Source organism: Myodes glareolus, chromosome 8 (genome assembly GCF_982192425.1).
Source record: "Myodes glareolus chromosome 8, mMyoGla1.1, whole genome shotgun sequence".
NCBI classification, from domain to species: domain Eukaryota; kingdom Metazoa; phylum Chordata; class Mammalia; order Rodentia; family Cricetidae; genus Myodes; species Myodes glareolus.
Window position 1 is genome coordinate 8,009,965 of NC_142033.1, and position 19,758 is coordinate 8,029,722.

Below are 19,758 nucleotides of genomic sequence, written 5' to 3' on the forward strand. Positions count from 1 at the left end.
GTGGCACAGCCCTGGAACACAGCTCCAGATAAATACCAGAGCAGATGACAACAATCCCAGCACTATAAAACGTTTCCATACCTAGGGATAAACAACTCAGGAAATCAGGACTGGCTGAGGGGATAGCTCAGATGGCGCATGCTCACCATGCAACCTTGAGGACCTGACTTGGACCCCAGGGCCCATGTGAAAAGCTGAGCCGGGTGGCTAGCATGGTCGGGTCTCCAGAAACCTAGAGGTTTCTGCCCTGAGGTTGCCCTCTGCCCTGCATGTGTGCATGCGCATACACACTGGACATCTAAAGTGTGAAAATGATGAGACATTGAAGGATGAAATGGGGAAGACAGTAGAAGGCTGGAAGGCCCCCGTGTTCACAGACCAGAAGAATGAGTATTGCCGACATGTGCATGCGGCCCAAAGCAAGCTCAGCTTCATCGTGACCCCCTTCAGAACACCAATGGCATTCTGCACAGAACTAGGGAAAACAACCCTAAAGTTAGTAGGGAAACAAAAAGTCAGAGTCACAGTAGCCACAGCAGCATGGTGCTGGGCTAAAAGCAGATGGTGGGCCAGTGGTCAGTTTGCAGACACATAGGCAAGCCTGTGCACTGTGGCTGACTGATAAGTTGACAGAAACACCCTGAAGGTAACAGCCTCTTGAGCAATGACTTTGGAACACCCGGTAACCACATACAGGAGGTTAACACTTGACCCTCTCTATTACCGCGTGTGGAAGTCAGTTCAAATACTTTGGTATATGGCCAGAAGCTCTCACTGCACCAAAAGGAAATCAGAGGAGAGATTCTTTATGTACTGGTTTAGGCTGGGCGGTGATAGTGCACGCCTTTAATCCAGCACGAGGGAGACAGTGGCAGGCGGATCTCTGAGTTCAAGACCCAGCAGGCCCGGGCTACATAGAGAAACCCTGGCTTAGGCAGTTTTCTAGATCGGACTCCAAAAGCATCAAGAGCAACACGTGACAAATGAACTGTGCTCACGGAAAAGGGTGTGGTGAGGAAATGGAGACGCTGCCTGCAGGATGGGAGAGAGCGTGCGCTGCTGGTGGTCCTGGATTCATAGCTAGAGCACTCAAGTGAAAACTAGGTAATCTAGATTGAAAATTGGGCAAGTGGTCCAAATAGGTACTTCACAGATAAGCAATAAATATATAAAATAATACTCGGTGCAATCAGGCCGTAAGGAAATACAATTAAAATGACAGTGAGATTCCATCTGACTCTAATCTGAATAGTTGTCACCAATAAAACAGTAACAAATCCTCCTGTGGACAGGAGGGCAAGAGGCTCTTCCACACTGTTGTGAGATGTAAATTAGTCAGTCTGGATGGAAAACTAAACTCAGAGCTGCCGTGTGGCCCAGCTGTCCTTGAGTATACATCCAAGGACGTGAAAGTCGGCATCTGAGAGGACCTGCTGCATAGCTGGCCATCGTAGCTTTAGTCCCAGAAGCCAAGAGCTAGAGTCAGCAGTGAATAAGTGGACTCGAGGATGCTGCATATCTGAAAGATGACTGCAGAGGAGCAATGGGAACACACGTGAGAACAGACTCCCAAAGGCTGGCCTCTGACTTCCATTGTACTGCATGCATGTGCACATGCTAAATAAAATGTAATAGAGTAGTGCAAATTTCTCATGTATATATGCACACACAGTACTAGGTGCCCTTAAAGGATGAAGGAATGGAACTGAAGAACGTTTGTGCTGAGTGAAGTAGGCCATTACAGAGAAAGACAAGTATAGCAGGCATTCAGGGCCATTTATTCAAAGTTAAAAAGTAAACGAACAAAAGTTGGCCTGACCTGAAAGCAGAGTAGCTAGTAGCTAAGGTGCGGGGATGGGGGCGACAGAAAGGACGAGTGGGTCCGGTCAGTGTCTGTGCACACATGTGTAGAAATAGCACTAAATGCCATTAATAGATAATTAATATGCATTGGCAGAAACAAAATGAGCAGTTCCCTATGATGACAGGGCAGCGGACCAAGATGGGCATTGAATCTCCCAATCCAGGGGGAAGGTTAGGCTCAATGATGAGATTGCCACACTCGCCACACCTATAGTCCAGGAAACTAGGAGGCAGCCCGGCACACAGATGTGGTCAGCTTTTGACTTCCACCATGTGGGGTTCAGTGAGGAGACTCAGATCTCCTGGCCTGTCATCAGGCCCCTGTACCCCAAACTCCCAGACCCAAATCAGTGAATCCTAAGCCGTTAAAATCTACTGATGCCAGGGTGGATGCGGTTTCGCAGGCTCACAGCTGTGTTGAATCCCTCATGTTTCAGATTTTCTCTGGTTAAGAGATGGGCCTTCTGGCATATGCACAGCATTCTTTGGTCCTGGGCCAGCAACACGAACACCAACCAGCATGGCCTTGGGCGTTATTCTGGTGTCCTGCTCCTTTGATCCCCAGACTGCCTGCTTTCCAGTGCAGTTCCACATCGCTGGCGCCCTCAGCCAGTGGTGGCTTGTGGAGAGGATCTACAACTAACCTGTCTCCCCTTTCCTGTAGGTGCAGTCGATTTCAGTCAGAAATCAAGCGCTTGAAAATCTCATCCCCAGTGCGAGTCTGCCAGAACTGTTACTATAGCTTACAGCTCGAGAGAGGGGCGGAAGACGGGCCTCGAAACTGCCGAGACTGAGGGAGCCGAGGACAGACCCCGGCCCGGGAGCCCTCTGGGTCCCGTCTCGGCGCCGAGTGCCCTGAAGCAGCCTCCACATGCACAGCGCTCCTCACACTGAGAATCTCTGGATCACGGTTCCGAGGCCGGTGACAGGCAGGCACTAGCAGTGAGCAGCACGGGAAGATTGCCAGGTGGTTCCAGGCGTGTTTCAGAACCCGGCTCCCGTAGCGTGGCTGTCTCTACTGTCTCCACGAGCAAACTCCGTGCGCCCCAACTGTCTCTCTTGCACCTCATTTTTATAGAGCTATTCATCCTTATTTGGGAAAATCAACAAAGACTTTAAAAAAAAAAAAAGGCTTCTAGAAACAGTAGTAAATCTGACTTCTTTGCAAGCAGCTGTGTATATTGTAAATAGGTATAAAGGCCTTTTTTTTTCTAAATAAGGACCTAATTGCCTGTAACATGAGACTTCAAACTAAGCCACTAACTCAATGAACTATTTAAGGTTTGTCTAACATCTCTCAATTATAAATAAGGGTTTTTTTTTATCCTCAAAGACATTATCTGTAATATTTTTTTTCCTGTTCAAACCAAGCCTGTGTGCCTGATACCATTTCTTTCAAGTTGCCCACAGTATCTCCACTTAAAATAGGCTAGTAACCAAAATCCTGTAGCCCTGCTTTCGGAGCTAATGTGGGAAAAAAGCGGTCTGGTCATGAGGTGACCTACAAATGCCTGAGCATCGCGTTCTGGCTGCACACCGCCACAGTGGTGTTCTTACGTGACTGACCTGTGGGCTGTGTGGACCAGCGCACCTCAGCATCCATGGCCCTAATGGGACCAGGTGACCAATGTCAGGCAGGACACAGCCCTGCCTCAGTTAATGGAAATAGATTTGCATGTAACCCCAAATTAGCTTCTCTGCATAGAACATAACAAGTGTGTGTCTTTGGAGACACTATGTTCTACTACAACTTATTTTCAAAAGAGGGTTTAAAAAAAAAAAGTGTACAGAATTAACATTTAAACCTTGTAAAACTGGATCATGTCAGAACTGCTTAAAATGAACCTTTCCCATTTAATGCCATCTACCTGAGAACAGTGAGATTTATACTGTATCGATGTCTATTTTTTTGGTTTTGCTATGAATATAATTACAGTATTTTAATATTTAGTTATTTAATTTGTTCTACTAGTTGGATGCAGAACACACAAATCCAGGAGGATTAAAGCTGGTGGGAGCTGAGAGATAAGTTTATAGAAAAATGGCTTTGGTGGTGGGATTTTTTTAAAAATGTGTGTTATGTACATAAATATAAATATATATATATATGAAATCAAATAAAACAATTAATCTAGATTTTAACATTTTCAGATACTTAGTGCTAATAATATGAACAATTCTAAAAGCCCTGTGATTTGAACAATAGAGGATCACTACTGGCCCAGGAGAAAGGACAGGCCTTGACACCCTCACACAGGGAGGTATCATTCAAAGGACAGTGGCTTTGGCTTCCCGTACTCTCCATCCTTAGCCCTGGTGACAGGCACACTCATGCACTAAAATGCACATATATGCACATGTGTCCAGAAACAGGCATTTGGTACAACAGTGAGCTTGTACCCGGTGGGCTGAAAGCAGCTTCAGAACAGAGAGTTGTTCTTCCTGATAAGCAGGTCTCCAGGAGAAACCGTGAAGGCTGCTTTAGTGCCTTATGCTTCCTAAATTTAAACCTTCCTTTATAGGTTTCAGCCTACAGTCTATGATACATATCAAAATCGACTCAAATACTTCCATTTCTAAATGCTCAAATACACACGTGGAAGAAAAGGATTGTTGGCATTAACTCTTTTCACTGGAAGAAAAGTGGCTTTTGCTTTGCTCTCCTTCCTGTGTCTTAAGCAGCCCCGCTATCTCCCCATCAGGTCTTTAGAAGGGGCTGGTGTTCCTCCTCAGTTGCAGAAACTGCGTGGTGGTGGGCTGGCCCTGTCTGCGCCTGGATGCTTTATAGCAGTGTTACTCACCTTTACAGAGAAGCGCCCCCCTTTGGCCCATGACCCGTGTTTACCCGTAGCTGATAGCAGAGGTGTTCTCAAGACTTGAATATAGGAATGTGTGTGTAGCCACTTGAAGCTTGTTCCTCTGTCTAACCCGAAGTTCTATGGGATGAACACTCTTAAACTTTCAAACTAGTAGGTGGAAACCAAACCCCTCATGATAGCATTTCCTCTGGCAGCTGGTGCTGTGGGCAACTGTTTTGTTCCGTCAGTTTTGGTTTTTGTTTTCTTTTCACTTCTGCAGAAATCCCAGAGTCGCTCACACAGGGCAGTGCACTCACCGCGTCTGTCGGCTCCTTTCTTCTTCAGTCTGCCCTCTGTGGTCTGTGCCAATCTGCTCAGCAACATTGTGTGCGTCCACCTTCCTGTGGTCTGTGTTCCTTTTTCTGAGTACCTCACAGGGCTCCAGCCTGATCTTCATTCATGCCTCCACCCACCCATCCATCCGCCCATCCCTCCATCCCTACTCATCCATGTACTCTGACACATCCGTGTGCAGTGTGCAAGTGTAACGTCATGCTTTCGAAGACGAGAAGTAGCTGCCCGTAGCAGCCAGCCCTCTGGAGAATAGCAAAACACTCTAGATAAGTTATTTTGCACTTTCTTATGTACAAAGGTGGTAGAAACTTATTTTTGCTTTGTATCATTTAAATACATTTTGTTTTGGTAAACGAACTGTGTATAAAATATTTATGCTGTTAAAAAAAACCTGTTTTTAGAGAGTATTTTTAATTTCAGCAAGTTTGGGTACTTGTTGCATGACCATTAACACAGCTGACTTTTTGTGTCAGTGCGATGTATATTTTTGTCCTGTTATTAACTTGTGAGCCCTAGTAACGGCCAACTGTTTGCACAGCGACAGAAGTAAACTGCAGATGCTGGCTGAGACTGGATTGATTGTGGACTTCTGTACTATACCGCAGACCCCATACCTGTTCCTCTGGTGGTGATGTAAAAGGCCTGACGAGCTCCTATCTAGTGTGCAATCTGTGATTCCGAGTGTTTATTGTATCTTTGTCTGATGCAAAAAGGTAGACAATTACAATCCATGATGAAATGCAATAGTCCAGGTACTTAAGTATTTTTTTCATTTCAAATAAATACCTACTATTTACCAAAAAAAAAATTTAAGTTGTTTTAAATTAAGTTCTTCAGAAAAGAAAAAACTGATAACTCTCCTCTACTTAATGTAATGTCTTCTGGTTGTGCAGACTTCTTTCCTCTCTGCTTAAATCGCAGAGACTAGCTGTGTGGGTCACAGCTCATCCTCATGAACCAGGCTGCCTGTCTACATCCTGGACTTTCCCACCATACTGGACTACCAGGCTGGCGACCGTGGGGCTGGCAAGAAAGGGAGGCCAGTGGCTTCTGGGAGGCATGCTCTCAAATTTAAATTGGCCTATCAATGACCTTTTTGCATAATTTTGGTTCTTTATTTTTCTAAGCATTGTTTTCATCATTGTATAAAGCACCTCTGCGTGTGTGTACATGTGTGTGCGCATGTGTGCGTGCACGTTCATGCATGCGTGTGTGCGTGTGTGCGTGTGTCCCGCCCCACCCATCTTCTGAAGTCCTGCAGCCACTGTGAGCAGCTGTTCCTTCCAGTTCAGCCTCCCAGACTTAGGACTCACCAGGTCATCGTCATCGCCATCAGTTTAGAGGTAGCCGTATTCCCAGGGGAAGAAACAGACAAGACTCTTTAAGTCTATTTAGACTGTCTCAATTATTTCTAGTTTGTCTTCAAAGTCCTCTGCCTTCACACAAAGAGCATCAAGAATAACACAGTTTGCTGCCGACTTTTGGTCTCAACTCATCTTGAACATTTTCTGAGAACCCTCAAATAGCTTTTCCTCATTTGGTTAATATACATCAATATTTAAAGTCTTATAAAAGCCAAGATGTAAAAATATATTTAGTAACTTTTGTTTTTAAACAGGGCCTTGCTACATAGGCCTGACTGATGTGGAACTCACTGAAATCCAACTGCTCGCCTCTAAAGTGCTAGGAATGAGGTCTGTGCCCCCACCCCTGGCATAGTAACGCCTTTTAAGTTAAAATGTGAAGCCATGTTAACAAATACATGTGTCTATAAATTACTTTTTTAGGAAAACAAAAACACAAGTACACTGGTGAAGCGGTCCTGGCTCTGGAGAAGTAGAGCCAAGAAGGTCCCTGGGGTCTCTCAGGCTCTAGTCTAGCCAATCAGAGCTTCGGGTTTGATGAGAGATCCAGCCTCAGAACAACAAACCGCAGAGCAATCGAGGAAACTCCGACGTCTATCTCTGACCTCCACTCAGCAGGCACACACAACCCCATGCAAACAGAATGGAGTTGTTCTGACTCTCGTGTGTGTGTGTGTTGTGTGCACATATGAGTGTGTACAGGTGGAGGCCAGAGGTCAACATCAGGGTCTTCCACTATGGGCTCCATTCTATGTTGTTTGTTTTTTTTTTTTTCGTTAAAATCATTATCTTAGGTTCATTGGATGTGTGCATATATGTCCTGACCCATACGTGGAAGTCAGAGGACAACCTGGGTCGTCTGCTCTGTTCAGGTTTCCAGGCTTGGCGTCATCCACGCTACTGGTCCATCTCACCAGCCCTCCACTTTATCTTTTGAGACAGGCTCTCACTAAAGCTGGCCAACAAGCTCTACTGTGTCTCCCTCTCCAGTGCTGCATGCCTCATCCTTACGTGGGTGCTTCTGAAGATCCCACTTCAGGTTCTTGTGACTGTGTGGCACTTTACCACTGAGCCATCCCCCAGCCTCTGCTTTGGTTTACATAGGGTCTCGCTATGCAGTACCATCTGACCTCAGCCTCCCAGCAATCCTCCTGCCTCAGCCTCCCAAATGTATACTGTGATCACAAGTGTGCACCACAATGCTGACTCTTATCAAGAATCTATATCTGTAACAATGAACCTATCATAAAATCTGTCTTGTGTCTTTTCCCTCTCCATAACCAGAAAGCCTTGTGATGTGCTACAAAAATGCTAGTGGCCAATGTCATAGGGATCTGTGTGCTGCTGCAGAATCTGAAGATCTTCAAGGTGCTCACATAGTCCATTATGTGAGGGATGGATGGATGGATGGATGGATGGATAAATAGATAGATAGATAGATAGAGAGATAGAGAGAGAGAGAGATAGATAGATAGGGAGAGAGAAATCATATATAGAACCAAAATAGTACCAGCACCATAGGAAATTCTAAGTTCTGTGGAAGTAAACACTCCTTCCAACATAACTTTTGTCATTAACAATCAATAATGTCTATGGTCGTCTTTGAAGTGGCATGCTCATTTTTGATCATCACAAATGTGTCTGCCACAGAGCTGGCATCTGCTGCTTGTTCTGTGAGTACAAAGTATTCTCCAAGAGGTCCCCAGATTGTTCCTTGGGCAGCAGAGGAAAGGGTGCCTGAACTGGCCTTGTCCCATAGCCACACTGATGAATATCTTGCATATCACCATAGAACCTTCATTTGGCGATGGATGGAGATAGAGACAGAGACCCACATTGGAGCACTGGACTTAGCTCCCAAGGTCCAAATGAGGAGGAGCAGAATGAGGGGGAACGTGAGCAAAGAAGTCAGGATCATGAGGGGTGCGTACACCCACTGTGACGGTGGGACTGATCTAATGGGAGCTCACCAAGGCCAGCTGGACTGGGAGTGATGGAGCATGTGATCAAAAGGGACACTCTGAATGTGGCTGGCAATGAAGGCTGGCTGACTGAGAAGCCAAGGACAATGCAATGGGTTTTTATTCTACTGCATGGACTGACTTTGTGGGAGCCTGGTTTGTTTGGATGCTCACCTTTATAGACCTGGATGGAAGGGGGAGGACCTTGGACTTCCCATGGGGCAGGGAACCCTGACTGCTCTTAGGACTAGAGAGGGAGGGGGAGGGGAGGAGGGGGGAAGGAAGTAGAAATTTTTAATAAATAAAAATAAATAAATAAATAAAAATAAAAAGCAAACAAAAAAAAAAAGAAAGTATTCTCCAAGAATGGGGGCTAGTCACACTACAGCTCAACCCCAGGAGCATCTTCCAAGCAGCTGCAGCGTGTCGCTGACTCCTGAAAGTCAAAACTGAACTGAACAAAATTCCCCATTTTTACAGTTCACCAAGACCATTCTTGTTTGTTTTGATTTTCGAGACAGGGTTCCTCTGTGTTTCCCTGGCTGTACTGGAAACCTGTATAGACCAGGCTGGCCTCAACTCAGAGATCCTCCTGCCTCTGCCTCCTGCGTGTTGGAATTGAGGCGTGTGCCACCACTGTCTATTGCCAAGGCCATTTCTTAAGCAAAGCTGTACCTGTTTTTGTTGCCTGCGCTTGGTGGTGAAGACGTTCACTGATGCCACCACGATCCCAGTTTTCCCCACCACTCCTGCACTGCAGGACAACTACCAAGCATGGTGATAAGAGCAGGCCTGGTTTTAATATTCTACGAGAGCAGGCTTCATGCTAACCCACAGATGGGTTTCAGGACTGGAGGGATAAAGACTGAGAACCACAACCCAAGGAAAAGATGCAGGAAGTGCTGCCCACACTGTTCCGTGTGCCTGTAACCTTGTTTGCTTGCTAATCAGATTCCAGCACATTCTCTAGGCTTCCACCCACACCTGCCAAATCGGACTGGGCATTGGCAGCTACAAACAGTTATTGGAACTTCCCTCTGAGACTTGAATCTCTGTGAATGGCACACTTCGGAAGTGTTGGGGACTAATGAGAACTTTTAAAAACTTCCATTATGATCCTAGACAAAACTACACTTTCGCTCATACACAGCTGTTAGCACTACTATTTTAATACTGCATACAGCTCTCACAAGTATGCTATACCGATCAGGCCCAGGGCTGTTTCTCTTCTATTACTTGAGCGAATGGCAACCTCTCTGTATCCGAGTTTCTTATGTGAAAATTTACTAAGATGCTCAAAGAAGTGCTGTAAAGTTTGGGTGTTGGGAAGCTAAGGAGCCAAAGTAGTACGTGTGGCCTCAAACACATTCCCATTAACTTGGAAATTGTCCTAGGGTGTCTATTGCCCTGAAGAGACACCATGACCATGGCAACTCTTATAAAGGAAACATTTGGATGGGCAGCTTACATTTCAGAGGTTCAGTCCATTGTCATGGTGGGACATGGCGGCATGCAGGCAGATGTGGTGCTGGAGGAGTAACAGAGTCCTACATCTTGCCAGCATCTGGAAGTGAACTGAGATACTGAGTGGTATCTTGACCATTTATGAGGCCTTAAAGCCTGCCTCCACAGTGACAGGACCTTAACAGGACAATTCCTTAACAGGACCACACCTCCTCCAATAAGGCCACACCTCCTAATAGTACCATTCCCTTTAGGGGCTAATGTCTTTCAAACCACCAGAAATTAACAAGAAATGATGTGCTGAACTATGAAACCCAAAAGCAAATCAAGGGGAACTGATCATCCATGTGGTCTGGGTATAGTGGAAAGAGCTCAAAGCCCACAGCCACCCTTGCTTCAGAGAAATCTGAGTTCCCAAAGAGAGGTGCATGAGAAACAAGCTTCCTCCCTCTTCCATCCAGCCTCTGCTCACAGCGCTCACCCTTCTCAGGGTCCTTTTCGTGACCTCAGTGAACATATGCTTAGGATGATTGCCATGCCATCTGCCCAGAATCACACCCGGCCATGCCATCTGCCCAGAATCACACCCGGCCATATCAGGAAGATAAACCATTAGAACTTCAACCCTGATCTTCATCTCTCATGCTTCCTGCTCAGAGACAAAGTGAAACTGCAGCTTTTTCCCAGGGAAGAGGACAGAGTTGTTCCAATAAAAACAACTCGTTTCCGGCCTTTCCTTGAAAACTACTACCATCTTCAGACGATGGGGCTTGAAAATGCCACTTTTAGCTAAGAGCACAGTGCAGGGACGAAGCTTGCACTTAGGCACGATCTCCAAGTTCCAGCCCAGTATGAAAACGTAATATCCACCACACATTTACAACCGTAACAGAAAACCGCTCTTCTGTAAACTGATTCCTGAAAGTACTCCTGGAGCAAAGGTCAACCCAAGCAGGCTGTGACTGTACACATACAGATCAGCTAATAATGTCTGGCTTTGCTGCCTGAGTCTCCCACATTATCGAACATCCTTATAGTTCAACTTCAAATCCACACATTGAAAATGCTACTTTTTCGTCTAATGTAGCAACCCCCATGTTCATGCTGATATTCAGCTGGGCCATCAGAAAGTTAAGACAAAAACCCTATTCTTGAACATTCCATAGCAACTCAGTAAACTTACGGTGTCTTTCCCATGCCTCTGCCAGTATGAGGATTTTAGGCTCTGCAATCTTTATTTTCACTATCTCCATTTATGCCAATTTTGACCCTCTGTTGAAACGGTACTGTTTTCAACAGTCATGATACTAAGCCTCCTCGTGTGTTTCCTGGTCGTCTTCCCTCTCAGAGGACACACCTACCCATCTTTTATTCACACAGTGACTTTCTTCTTCCTGTCCACTTGCTTTCCACTTGCAGAGGGAGACAGGCTGTTGGGGAGCAGTGTGAGTCTCAGCACTGAGTGCTATGGGTGGCATTTGTTTCCCAGTAGCTCCTCTACACAACAGTACCAACGCCATATTGAGCCACTACGCTGATTAAAACCCTGAGTGGTTTCTCTCCGTCTCACGGCTGGACTTTGTTCTGACCATGCCTTCTGCCTACCCCTTCAGAGGGACATTAGTGAAGCTCCCTGTACGGTTCCGGCACTCCTGAGGGCAGTGGGTGTCCTGTGGTCCGGGCAGGTACCTTCCCACGGCCATGCTCTGCAGCGGCTCACTGTCGATCTCATGGACAGCCAGCTGTGGAAAGGTCTAGCAGTCCATCCTGCCCACCACGGTGCAGAAATCCTCCAAGCACGTCAGGCAGGGCAGCTGCTGAAGCATCTTTGCTCTCAGGTCAGATGCAGTTTTCTCAGAACAACTTCTGCAGCATGTGGGCTTGGGTTCATGCCTTTGTGTATCCAGACCCCAGGCCGCCTGAAAACTGTTTTTGAAACCTTCACAGACAACTGATACTAAACCTTCAAAGTCCTTGGTCCTGGAGGGGTCCATGGAGCAGCATGCTCATTCTCTCAGGGAGAAGCATCTTTGCCCAAAGTCAAAACAAAGAGAAAGCCTCCCCACCTCCCTGACTGACTGCTCAAATGGGAGGCAGCTGCCTCCACCCTGTCTGCAGGTCAACAGTGGGGTCAGGCAGCAGCCCTCCCTGACCTCACTCAGCCCTGGGTGCCCCCACTCATTCTGCCTGCTCACAAACCCCATAACAGGCACCACAATAAGCGACATGAATAACTGAGATATCCTTACTATAAGCAAGCCTGCTGGCTCACACCTATAATCCTACGAAGCTGAAGCTGGACTCTGACGAGTTTGAGGCTAGCCTGGACTACAGACTAACTAACGAGACAACCAGGGCTGTAGACTGAGAGAGTCTCGAGTATCTCTGTCTGTGTTTATATAGATAAATGCATTTGTGACTGGTCATCCATGTTGCAGCATGTATCAGTGCACTGCTCACTGCTAAGTAGAGGTTCACTGTGTAATTGATATACCACATATGATTTATCCATCGACCAGCAATGTACCCACATTTCTACGTTTGCTCCCATGTTTAACCATGGTGAAGACTTATTTACAACTTCTAGTGTACATTTCCAACTTTCTTGGGTCCTGGTGCATACATTAGCCATGTGTCCCCTCTCCCCACCCCCTCAGCAGGCAGCCAGTGGCTTTCTTCGCAGGAACCAGCAACACCCCGTCCACACTCCTCCATGTTGCTACTAAGTTCCTATTCCAACACATTCTGACCTGGGGACAGGCCACTTTCCAGGATAATGAAGGTATCTGTTGAGAAAGTAGGTGGCAGTGGCAGACTGTCCCAGCAGCTGCAGAAGGTACCCTAGCCTCTGGACCTCCCTAGGCTTTCCCTGTCGCCCTCCTCTCCACCCTCCTAACTCCTAACTCCAGCAGAGGTTAGGGGTCCTTCCTGAGTAGACTGCAAACACAGCAGCTGCTGCTGCATCTCCCCAGCTGACCTGAAGGGCTCTGAGGGCAGAGTGTGGGCTTAGCTGGGGGTGCCAAGGTGATGTTCCCGCCAAATAGTGTTTCATACACACCTCTACTGAAAAGGTGGTGCCCATCCTTCAGACATCAGGAATTTGGGGATGGTCTTAGTTAGGGTCACTATTGCTGTGATGAAACCACAATCCACTGAAGGAAGTCAGGGCAGGAACACACAGGGCAAGAACCTGGAGGCAGAAACTGATGCGGAGCCCATGGAGGGGTGCTGCTTACTGGCTTGCTCCCCATGGCTTGTTCAGCCTGCTTTCTTATAGAACCTAGGACCATCAGCCCAGGGCTGGCATAACCTACAATGAACTGGACCCGCCCCCATCAGCCACTAATTAAGAAAATGTCCCACAGGCTTGCCTATAGCCTGATTACCTGGAGACATTTTCTTAAATCAAGGATTCATCCTCTCGAACGGCTCTAGCCTGGGTCAAATTAACATAGTTACCCAGCACAGGGATGGTGGGAATGGGTATTCTTCAGTTTTATTCCCCCCTCCAAAAAAAATGTATTTTTCTTTCCCTTAACAGGACTCTCTATGCAGCGCTGGCTGGCTTCAACTCCACAACCCTGCCCCCTGCCTCCAGGGTATTGTGATTAAAGGCATGGGCCACCACATCAACCTGAAATTTGAGATCTTTTAGAGTGGAATTATTCCTGGTGCCTACAAGTGTTCTCTCCTGAGAACTCAGGGGTCAGTGTGAAGCTCTTGTCTTTCCCTTTGCTGTCTGGAAGTGAGAAGAACATATGTCCACTTCATTGTGCTCTCGCCTAGAACTCCCGTCAAGTCCTTTGGGCCTAGGCTTCCTGACTTTTTTTAAATGTGACTAGATTCTTACCCCAGGTCAATATATTTGGTTTAGGATTCGTTACCCCTCTCCCCAGAAAACAAAACACACAGAAAACCAAACCAGAACTGTCAAAGTGTGACTTCTAATTGTGTCTGACTTTAGTCTAAACAAATGTTCTCCCTATAATATGGAGATCCACATATCTACAATAAAATTGAAAATGAAACAAACAAAGGGCTTGGAGTGCTTACCCTGGGCTTTTCCCTTCCCGCAGGCTCAGTTGGTCAGTCTCTTAGTTTGCTTTCTACCAACGTGGTGACCAAAACACCATTCCCAAAGGCAGCTTGGGAGGGGAGGGCTCATCAGCTTACCTGTCAGTCACAGTCCAGCCCTGAGCCATCAGGGCAGGAGCCGGGAGGCAGGAACTCACATGGAAGCCATGGCAGAACGCTGCTTACTGACTTGCTCAACCTTTCTTGTCTCTCTTGGTTGTGAGCCTCACACAGAACTCACCCTCTGTGACTGAATCTCTCCAGCCTTCAGCCTGCTGTCTCATACAATTCCGAGGCTAGTCCCGCCCATCTCAATCACTAATCAAGAAAATGCCCCACAGACTTGCCTATGGTTCCCTCTTCTCAGGTGACTTGCTTGAGGCAGAACGAAAAAACCTAGCCCAGACAATAATAAGTCAAGATACAGTGATAACTTTGGAAATAACTATGCTTTTCAGTTTTCTAATTCAAGCAGTTAAGAGACAGCATATTCCCTTATTATCATAGCTTCTAGTGCCAAGCCACTGCGAAGATTCCATCTGCGTGCTGAATCGTGGACTTTCCTTTCCTGTGTAGTAAAGGTTGAGCCTAAGAGATACCTCGCTATGACATCTCCATCCTCTCTCTGAGTCTTCTGTGAATTCCAAGCTTTTGGATCCCAGAAGGGCCTATTTAACACGTATCTAATTCTCACTTTCCCTTTACCGCCCCCCAAAACACACAGTTGTGAGAAACAGCAACCCAACGCCATGTCTCCCCTACCTCAGTTTTCTTGCTAATTCAGAGGCTCACGGAGACCAGCGTCTTCAGAGATTTCTCCGTTTAGTTCCTCCCTGATGGAAGCAACGTTTTTCATAAAAGCCCCACGTTGGGAATAATGCAAGTGCCTCTCAAGTGGCAAATGGGTTGCCCAAACTCAATATGCATGAAAAGTAGTAATACATGCAAAAATGCTATGCCTGATACAAAACATGGCACATCATGGTTCCATTAATACACAATGCCCACAAAAGGCAAATGAAACAGGTTAGTGGATCAGGGGCAACACAGCTGGGCATCAGAGGAGGGATTAACCGCAAATGGACACCAGGAACTTTGGGAAAGTGGTGCGGGAGAATTATCTGTATTCTTTCAATCATATTTTAATAAAACGCTGATTGGCCAGGCAGGCAGTATAGGCGGGAAAGCCAGACAGGAAGTAGAGGTGGAGCAAAGAGACTGGGAGTATTCTGGGAAGCAGAAAGCTCCCTGCAGTTCTGCCCAGACCACTGGAGAGGAAAGATGTAAGCTGCCCTGCTGGAAAAGGTACTGAGCCATGTGCTAATGTAGATAAGGATAATGGGGTAATACATGATACAAGGACTAATAAGGAGCCTGACCTAATGGGCCAATCAGTTTATAACCTTATGGAGTCCTGTGTGTGATTTTCTTTGGGCTTGCCGGCTGTGGGGTACTGGGCGGAACAGAAACCCCAACAAGCCGGCCCGTCATACTACAGGAAAGAACACGGGCATGGTTTCCAACCACATTTAGTGATGGTTGAGTAAGTTTGGGAACGTCAATTAACTGCTTTGGTTGTTCTGAGGCAAGTTCTCCTGAAGATCAAAGCTGCTGTGGCAATCACTACATAGCTGAGGCTGACCTTCAGTTCTTGATTCTCCTGCCTCTGTTTTCCCTGTGCTGAGAGAGCAGGCATGCATTGTCATGTACAGCCTCATGTGTAAATTATATTTCAACAGAGTTTCTGTGGGGGAAAGGCTTACCGGTGAAATATAGCCATCTGACCTGGACTAGGTGAAATTTCTGGTTCTCTCATCCCTTCACAACTATGAGGGATTTATCAAACTAATGAAAACTATATTAACAGGTTTTCCCAAGACTGCCCTACAAACTGTGCCCTCTTCTAGGCCCCATCTGAGGGTTAAAAACCACTGGGATCCACTAAACTCGAGTTGTACCCACAGTAAAGGAGACTCGGGGTTTACAGACAGCCCAAAACCCACAGATTCAGAAGGGGATCGGGGAGGGGGAGATTTGGAGCTCTGTCCTTCCACTAAAGGGGACAAAGTGGCTTTCCATCCTCCCAATTACTCAGACAGCATGTCCGACTCAAGGATTTTTTTCTGTGGACAAGGCCCTTTATCGGCTATACCCCCTCTACGCTTTAGGACACTGGACGACTCTCCCTGCAGCTTTTGGAGAACACCGTGCCACTGACACAAACGCTACTCTTCACTGAGAGACCCGGATGTGCTGATGACTCTGCAAAGCACAACACACCTGTACGCGAAGACACCAGGCTGTCAAGATGGCTACTGGTTTAGGGCTAATTGTCTAGACCTGACTGTCTTTGCAGAATTTCATAGGCTCCTAAATGCATAGCCCTTTCTCCACAGGGGTTCCAAAGGACTGGAGCGTCTCAGAGGAGCTCAGGTGGTACCCATCTCCCCTGGCCCTGGGGTTTGCACCGGCAGCCACTCTTCTCTCATCCCCCACCCAAGCCCAGTTTCAGTGCTGTTTCCAGAAGGACGCACTGGACTACATGGATTGGTGGGGGCATTCCAGGTTTGCTCAAGGGAAGGGGAGCCAGCCTACCATTCAAGAAGCACTTAGTCCTACCAGAAAAGCCACAGTCAAAGCAGTTGGTTTTTGGCTCAGCCCTCCCAACCCACCCTTTCCCGCTGGCTATGGGCAGCAGTGAGCACAGGAATGGTTACTAGCGGCTCCTCCTCACCGAACACAGATGGGGCCCTCCCATGTGTCTCATCAGCAAGGGACAATGGAGCTCACCTTAGACGTATACAAAATGACACTAGGGGACAAGGGATGGGGCTGTCCAGAAAACGAGTGAGAACAGGGCAGGACGTTCATCTTTCAGAAGCCTGGTGCTTAAGGAATGCTTCTCCAATGACAAAATGCACAGAAAAGTCAAAATACCATCGAATTTTTATTATTATTGTTTTTCTATCTCAGTTTCAGTAAAAAGATTCAGAGAACTGATTGACACATATCATAAACTTTCACCCATATACAGTTTATATACAGTGTTGCTACCATTTCCTCTTCACTGAAGGAGGCGGCATTACCTGCGTCCAACCAAAGTGCGAGTGAGGAGAGAAGGCTAAGAGAAAGGGGGTGGTCTTTAATCTCAGAGACCGAGTGTGCACCACCCACGGTGGAAGAGGACAGCAGCGGGTACCACACAGCAGGTTCGCATCACTGTGGAAGGCGTCCCCAGCTCTCATCTGTCCACCACATTCTGCAGTAGCTGAAGCCTCTTCTGGTGCAAATAGAACGCTGACTGGAGTCCGGCTCTGCCGGTGATTGCTAAAATATAGTCCATTTTAATATACATGCTATAAAAGTATACTAGAAATGTCAATCTTCAGAGCTTTCTTAAAATTGGGAACCTACTTTTTACATGGCAAAATGTATACAATCTAAAAGTCTATTGAGAAAAGCTTTTACTGTAACCCCAATGGTCCTAATTCCATCCTCTGTTTAGGAGAATATTGACTTTTAATACCTATGAGTAAGCAATGCTTCCCTAATTCTGTCTTATAACACCTCACCAATGCCACAGGACCGTGATGGGCGAGGGGAATCAACGTCGTCCTGAAGCCGCTCAGTGCATCTTCCTATCACAAGGTTTTTTGCTGTTTCTCTGGAGTGGGAAGGGGGACAACAGAACTCACTTCCCAGGTGGCCCGACTGAAAAGCCATCGGCCGTGGCAGCGCCGTCACGAGGCAGAGGCAGGACGCAATGGAGGCCTGGTGCAGTCCCAGGTCGCAAGTCACCTAGTAGAGACCAGACCCAACAGTGATGGCATTCTCAGGGCTGAGGGCCACATCTGCTAGGCTCGGCACACACACCATGTGAGGAGAGCACACACGGTGGCTGGAGGCGCAGCCTCAGAACACAGGCACATCTACAGCAGGAAGGGAATGTGTGATCACTGAAATTCATTTCTAATTTAAACAAAATATTTACTCTTTTCATTACCAAAATATCCTTTACAATGTATCTATTTCTCCCCCTGAACACTGAGGTGGAGAACTAGGCGTTGGCTGAGGGTGGCCAACAACGCGCAATGTTAAGATGGCTGTAGAGTGCGTACAGGAGCTATGTCCAGGGCCTTAGGTGTCCTCCAGTCTGGTGACAATGTCCGGCCCACCCCAGGGAGGCATGGCATTCATGTGCTTTTCTTCTTAATGGCTACAATTTCTGCTTGGATTTTACGACATGATGGGAAGAACAGTTGCCAGCAGGGAGTTGGCAGGGGCCTGGGTCTTCTTCCCAGGTGAGGTGCACAGAGAGCAGGAGGCAGCCCCTCACCTTGGCACCAGCCAGGGCTCCGCCCCAGCCCTAACCCCCATGGGACTCAGGGAATCAGTTCACAGGGAACTAAGATCCACAGGTTACCACCAAGCCACCGGATGACTTTCCGCAGCTTTTGAGGCGCCACTTCTGGGTCTCTTGGGAAGTTGGCTCTGGTTTTAAAGAGTTTAGTCAGAAGTGGATGCTCACACCTGCTTTTGGACAAATCAAAAGAGGCACAGGTTTCAGCCTCTAGCCTCCGAATTCTGAAACTACTTAAAATCAGGACGTTTCCACTCAGCAGACTGTTACCTCTCTGACAATTAGGCAGTCTCCCAGACGGAGCCCAGGAGTGGAACGCCTGCCTGGTGGGTGCAAGACCCTGGGTTCCATCCCCGGTACCATGAATAAACAAACAAAAAGGAGGAAAAGAAAACAGAAAAAAAAAGTGAACAATCATTCTTTTTCTTTCTTTTTTAATCTAACTCAGCCCTTCAGAAATACTTGAGTCTCTCAGAGGAGGGAGCCCCAGGACCTGGCTCCCCACGATGCCTGCAGCAAGCCTTGAGGCTACAGAGAGGCATTTCCCAACAATGTTTGTGCATAAGAGCTGACTGCCAGGCACAACCTCAGAGGAGCTCAACTTACAGTGTTTGAATCTTTAAAACACAAGTCTCCTAAACTGCAGAATCCAGCATGTGAGGGCAGAGAAGTTAACATGGGAAAACATCTTAGAAAAGGGCGGATCTCTCACGGGCGGGCACTTGCTATGCACTCATCAGTTAGATCACGAGTTTGTTAAATATTCACAGTAATTTCAGAGAAAGACATTCATATCTGCAAAACCTGCAACCGTCGCCTCTTCAGCTCCATGCCGGCTCAGCGCAAGACTTCGGAGCTGTTCTGAGGGCTCCTCCTTGGCAGTCCATCCTCTCAGGGCAGCTACGCCTTCAAGGTGGGCTGCAGGATTCCTTTCTCGATGAGATGTGTCTTCAAGGTTCTGTAGATGTTTAACTGCTGCTCTGGCTGGAGCACCAACAGCTGCTGCAGGACTTTACTGGGATTCGGACCCCTGATGAGGAAGCAAAGACATGTTGGCACTATTTGCACACCATCTGCACAGGGGCTAAGTGAGGGCAGGCTGCGGAAAACATATCTGAAGGGCTAAGCAGCCACTGCCACAGAACTGCCACTGCTCCCACGTGAGCACCCAGCACTTGTGAGCACTAGCAACATGCCAGAATGACTGAGGCTTGAGACGCAAGAAGAGTGGGCAGGCGTGGAGGGAAGGGCAGGCACAGAACAGAGACCTAAGTTCTACAGAAATTCTCTCAAGGGCAACCTGATAAAGGGCAAACCCTCAGGCCAGGAGACACAGGACAAACTGAAGAAGGACACAAAAAGAAATTTACAAGTTTTAGCCTCAAAGGGACTTCTAGACCACGTAAAGTACTTTGTTGATGAAATACCCTGGGGAACTACACTCGTTCACCTGAGAGACAAATCACTAAAGTCCTGAACTATGGATGCACCATAGTTTCCCAGGGAAATGCAAACAGCGT

The 19,758-nt window shown here is 47.2% G+C and overlaps 2 protein-coding genes across 6 annotated transcripts in view; one reads left to right on the forward strand and one right to left on the reverse strand.

The window, feature by feature from the left end:
• Wdfy3 (WD repeat and FYVE domain containing 3) overlaps positions 1-5,583 on the forward strand; it is a 242,562-nt gene extending 236,979 nt beyond the window's left edge. For all 5 annotated transcript variants that reach the window (XM_087908832.1, XM_087908830.1, XM_087908829.1 and 2 more), the window contains one exon: positions 2,528-5,583. In XM_087908832.1, the coding sequence (XP_087764958.1) occupies positions 2,528-2,657 (130 nt within the window). In that variant the 3' untranslated portion in view covers positions 2,658-5,583. The remainder of the gene's footprint in view (positions 1-2,527) is intronic.
• Positions 5,584-16,812: 11,229 nt separating this feature from the next.
• Positions 16,813-19,758, reverse strand: part of Cds1 (CDP-diacylglycerol synthase 1) — a 72,182-nt gene continuing 69,236 nt past the window's right edge. The window contains exon 13 of the mRNA XM_085691579.2: positions 16,813-19,268. Coding sequence (XP_085547705.1) covers positions 19,139-19,268 — 130 coding nt within the window. The 3' untranslated portion in view covers positions 16,813-19,138. The remainder of the gene's footprint in view (positions 19,269-19,758) is intronic.